The sequence below is a fragment of the Crocuta crocuta genome, unplaced genomic scaffold, assembly GCF_008692635.1.
Source record: "Crocuta crocuta isolate KB4526 unplaced genomic scaffold, BGI_CrCroc_1.0 scaffold55, whole genome shotgun sequence".
Lineage (NCBI taxonomy): Eukaryota > Metazoa > Chordata > Mammalia > Carnivora > Hyaenidae > Crocuta > Crocuta crocuta.
In genome coordinates this window covers 483,410-488,731 of record NW_027530512.1, presented here as the reverse complement: position 1 = coordinate 488,731, position 5,322 = coordinate 483,410, and the positions used below count along the sequence as shown (strand labels likewise).

Genomic DNA, 5,322 nt, shown 5'->3' with positions numbered 1-5,322 from the left:
TGCCTGCAGGGATGGCTCAGTGGGATGGCTCAGTAGGTTAAGTGTCCAACTCTTGATATCAGCTCAGGTCTTGATCTCAGGATTGTGAGTTCAAGCTCTTCGTTGGGCTCCACACTGGATGCAGAGCATCCAGTTAGTTGCAAATTTAGTTCCACATTTTCTCCTGCCTCAGTGCCTTTGCACATGCTGTTCATAAACTCCAGTATGTTCTTCCCCTTCTCTTTGTCCAGCTTAGACTGGAGATCCTTTAAAGCTCATCTTTTCTCAGGAAAGTTAACCCTCCAGAATGAGTTAGACACTCTTTTTAATAACTCCCCAAATGCCTGTACGTCTTTCCCATACTGTGGACACTAATTAGTGAATTGTTGATAATCAGTTGCTTAATGTCTATCTTCCTATGAAACTGTAAGCTCTGTGAGACCAGCCATTTTCTCTCTTTGGTCTCACTGTATACCCAGTGCCTAGTGCAGTGTTTGGCACACTGTAGGAAAACAGTAACATTTGTGTGATTGACTGGATTGTCTCTGTGTCAATAGATTAGGACCAAATGGTGATGATCTGCAATGGAGTCTTAAACCTCAGTCTAAACAGGGTCCTCGTAACAATGCTTTCTCTGGAGCACCCAACCGTGGCAGTTATGGGTTTGAAGACATTGGAAACTTTCCTTACCTCATGGGCTCCGGTGTTAAAAATACAGACCAATAAAACAGGCAAATGAAAGACGAAGTAGGTGAGTGGGGAAAACTCAGACATGTGGAAACAACCTTCAGTAATATACACAATAGCATGTGTGACTATAGCATGTGCTTCTGACTCTTAAGACTAACAGATTTAAGAGGATGCTCAAACTTTAGATGTGCATGTAAAATGTAAGGACCACCTTTGGTAAGGTTAACCTTTGTGGCTAAGCCTCAGTTCCCCAACTGCATAATGAGACTTACTAATGCTGTATTGATAATAGAATAGATCCTAAAAGTTCTTATCAATAGCCAAACTATGGAGAGAGCCCAAATGTCCATCAACTGGTGAATGGGTAAAGAAGATGTGATATACATGATGGAATATTATTCAGCCATCAAGAAGAATTAAATCATGTGCAATGACATGGATGGAGCTAGAATGTATTATGCTAAGTGAAATAAGTCAATCAGAGGAAGACAAATACACATATGATACTCATATGTGGAATTTAATTAAAAAATGAAAAAGATAAACATATGGGAAAGGGGGAAAAGAAGAGAGGGAAATAAACCACAAGAGGCTTTTTTTTTGTTTTACAAATAGTTTACTGTCAAGTTGGTTTCCACATAACACCCAGTGCTCATCCCCACAAGTGGCCTCCTCCATGCCCATCTCCCCCCTCCCCCCCCAACACCCATCAGTCCTCAGTTTGTTCTCAGCATTCAAGAGTCTCTCATGGTTTGCCTCCCCCCGTTTCCCCCACCATTTCCTCCCTTCTTCTCCCCCATGATCCTCCGTTAAGTTCCTCCTAATCCTCCTATACGTGCAAACATATGATATTTGTCCTTCTCTGCCTGACTTATTTCGCTCAGCATAACACCCTCAAGGTCCATCCATGTTGCTACACATGGCCAGATTTCATTCTTTCTCATTGCCATGTAGTGTTCCATTGTATAGATAAACCACATCTTCTTGATCCATTCGTCCGTTGATGGACACGTAGGCTCTTTCCATGTTTTAGCTATTGTGGACAGTGCTGCTATGAACATTGGGGTACATGTGCCCCTATGCATCAGCATTTCTGTATCCCTTGGGTAAATTCCTAGCAGTGCTATTGCTGGGTCATGGGGGAGTTCTGATAAGATATTTGAAGGCTATGACATGATGATTTGATATATGGATACATCATGAAAGGTTTTTTTTCCCATCCACTTAATTAACATATCCATCACCTCACATATTCACCTTTCTTTCTTTAAACCCAAGATTCTTGGTGTCCCAGGTTTCTGAGTACAGTAGTGTATTTGAAAAGAGTCCAAGATCTTGGGCACAGTTTACTTTTTTCTGTTGCTAGCTGTTGCCACAAGCGAAGTGAGTATAAATCAAAGTATATTTATTTTACAGAAGCACTTTTCTCCAAAGCCCCATTCAAGGTCTACCTTCTCCAGGAGGCCTTCCCTTCCCGTTAGGTCTATAGTGGGTTGCTGCTCTCTGAGTCCCCAAAACACATTGCTCTTAAATATCTGTTTCCAAGCATCTGTCTGCTTTGTGTCTTAAATTAGATTGTAATTTCTCAGAAGGCAGGGTGTGCGTCCAAAGATTCCTCATAAGAACGAGCATTGTATGGGGGGCACAGAAGGAGATGCACCAAACTGCTTGTGAAAATAAATGGAAAGGCTCTATTTGGAATGTGAAGCAAGGAAAGACCCCTCTGGTTTATAAAGAAACAGGGACAGACTTGATAGGCATTCCTAGCTAGGACTAAATATTTGAGGCTGTCAGGCCTCAATATGGGATATAAAGTATTATTTTTCTTCTACTGAAATATCTCCTTGCAAACAGAAGTCCCAGGGGACAAGGAGTATGGCTGAAACTGGACAGACCAGATGCCAGAATAGCTAGATTTATTTTTGGACCCTAAGCCTGGCCTCCAGGGAAAGAAGGAACTTGTCAATTTCACTTTTTGCTTGGATCAGAAGGTTGAGCCTGGCAGAGAGATGCTGTTTGGGACTAGTAGTTCTCTGGAATTTCTAACCTTCTCTGGGGTTGGGAGGAGTCGGGAGAAGAAAATGCATCATTTGAATGACAGCCATGGTTACGACAGGCCCCGCATGCCAACCAGAGGGAAAGAAAATACTTGCTGAGCAAAGTGACTGGAAAGCGGTTGCTCATATTTTGAGCTAAGCTACGTGGGTGAAATCCAGAAAATATAGACTTTTGGACCAGCGACCACTTGGAAATAGGCTTTCTGGCTGGAAAGGAGCATGTAGTATTGGGNGGGGACTGGGCGGGCATCGCAAGCCTGTTTGCTTACTCCAACAGATTTCTCAATAATTCCAGCAACGGAAAGAAGTTGACCAGCTTGATGGTGTGGACAAGGCCAGGTGATAGAGTCACAACAAACCTGTCGGGCTGCCGAGCCCACTGATAACATTTCCATCCTGCCGACCCTTGGTGGGTGAACACATGGAGCACACGGAAATTGATATAAGTGCTGCATGAGGCACAGCAGTACTGGACAAATGTCACAAGTCCAGCTGGGCAAATTCCCAGGATGCCAGATCACAGAGGCTGCTTCCACGCTCTTCCCTCCAAGCTCGGTGCAGCTCAGAAGTCTCAGGTCCTTTGCAGGTCACTCAAGAAATTCCCGGTGAGCACCCAGGGAACATCTAACTCTATGGCATTTGAGATTGGACACTGTAGCCACCACATGCCGGAGGCAGAATTAGAATCTGAAAACCTGGCCTTGAATCTTGGACATCATTTACCAGCCAAATGAGGGAAGAAAGTCACAACTGCATGGCATAGCAGTTTATTTCCCTGTAAAGTTGGATCGATCTCTCTACCTCCTGGGATCATTCTGAGGGTAGAATGAGACAAGGCAACTGTCCTGCCCTCTTCTTACGCTAAATGTGCTATTTCTAACTTCACCGTCTCCTTAAATCCTGACAACTCTTGAAGCAGAGACTATTTTTATCCCCATTTTACAGAGGCGAAGACTGGACCCCAGACAAGTACATTGGCTTATGCAAGGTTATGCCACTAGGTGGCAGACCCAGGATTTGAACCCGTCCTGTCTAGCTCCAGAAAGCACGTCTGACCACTGTGTTATTTCTCAGTAGAGGAAGACAGGCAGTTCTCTTAGACACGGTCTTCATTTTTGTTTGGAGAGCCACAAGTGCTTCGTTTTTGTTCCGGCATCCGGGCTGGGCTGTTTTATCTGAGGGCACTGGGGAGAGTTTATTAAGTAGGGGGTGGTCTATTCAGCTTTGCTGTTTAGAACGATGCAGGGTGGGGGCTGGATGGAGGCAGGCAAGGGGAGTGGGCACAACCGAATGCGGAGCTGGATGGGAAGCGTGTTCACACAGCTGGGGAGAGAAGGTGTAAGGGAGCAGAGCTAACTTCTGTTAGGACCTCTCCGGCGCAGGCAGGGAGGGGGAATTAAGTACTGGTGGCTCTGCTTCCAGTCTGCTTAGAGAAAAGATTCCCTCCTCCTGAACTGAGCGGTCCATACCCATGGAAGTAAACACTAAGGGTTGTACTCTCGTAAAAAGAGAAACCACGGTTCTCTTGGGTTGGACGCAGTGGATCATCAGGTTCTATTTGAGGAGCTGGTGTGAAGCAGCTGTGACTGTTCCCAAGATGGCTCTTTGGGGACCACCCCGGGGAGAGCCCTCCCACATCCGGCTGGACCTTGTGTTGCGCAATCATCTCCAAGTGGGCTGGGCACCCAGGAGAGGTCTCCTCTCCCCATTCTGACCCAGCCTGGGGTCTTTGCACCCACAGACCCCCTCCCCATCAATACTTTTTTCTTCCCATCCCCCTCTAGGAGACCAGGTCCCGCTCTGGGCTCCTCTCTCAGGACTCCTAGGCCGCGGAGTGGCTGCCCCTGGGCCCTCCAGTCCGAGGCGGGGAACCCGGAGTCCTGGAGCCACCACGGGGCCACAGGTAGGCATTACCCCATACCCACAGGGGCCCTCCCCCCAGGCAGATGCCCAGGACGCACTTCACCTTATCTCCTGACGCTTCTCCCGAGGGAAATGCTGTCGGGCTTGGGTTGTCACATCCTCGGAACTTCTTTGAAACAAATGAATGCACCCATTCCCCACTCCCAACGCAAGTGACAGCCTGGCCTGCGTGGGCCACCTTCTCGGTTGTGCTTGGTGTGGGTGTGGCAGGGAAGCAGATTTCTCGGCTCCTCTGCGCCCTAGTATCCTCATCAGAAAAAGGGGGGTAGAAGTATTTTTCCTGCGTATCTTACAGGACTGTTGTGACAACTCGGGGGCTTATGTTGAAAACTACTCATGCTTAGGGCATGATTTTCAGCCGGGTGGGCATTCTGGGAGTTAGGGCTGCCGCAGCTCCCCGGGGTCTCCTCAGACAGAAGCGCCGGGACAAAGTTCCTGTTCTCCCAGCCTCTCCAGGAGCCTTCTCAGGCACAGCGAGCGGGTGTAGCTCCTCGGTGGGGTTGACCGCAAGCAGCCCCTCTTTCCGCTCTCTCATTGGCTTTCACCTGCCAGAGGGCCGGCTGCTACGGGCCCCTCGGTCCGTCAATCAGGGCCGCCGGGCTCCGCCCCGCCCCTTCCCGGGGGTTTATAACGGGAATTCCCATGGCCCGCGCTCTGGCGTCCAACCTGCTGG

General features: G+C 47.9%; 1 protein-coding gene across 1 annotated transcript in view; it reads left to right on the top strand.

Annotated features, from left to right (window-relative positions):
* The first annotated feature begins 4,323 nt into the window (after window positions 1-4,323).
* The window catches only part of SMOC1 (SPARC related modular calcium binding 1), a 150,871-nt gene continuing 149,872 nt past the window's right edge, over window positions 4,324-5,322 (top strand). Inside the window, exons 1-2 of the mRNA XM_077767214.1 lie at window positions 4,324-4,420; window positions 4,544-4,629. Coding sequence (XP_077623340.1) covers window positions 4,324-4,420; window positions 4,544-4,629 — 183 coding nt within the window. The remainder of the gene's footprint in view (window positions 4,421-4,543; window positions 4,630-5,322) is intronic.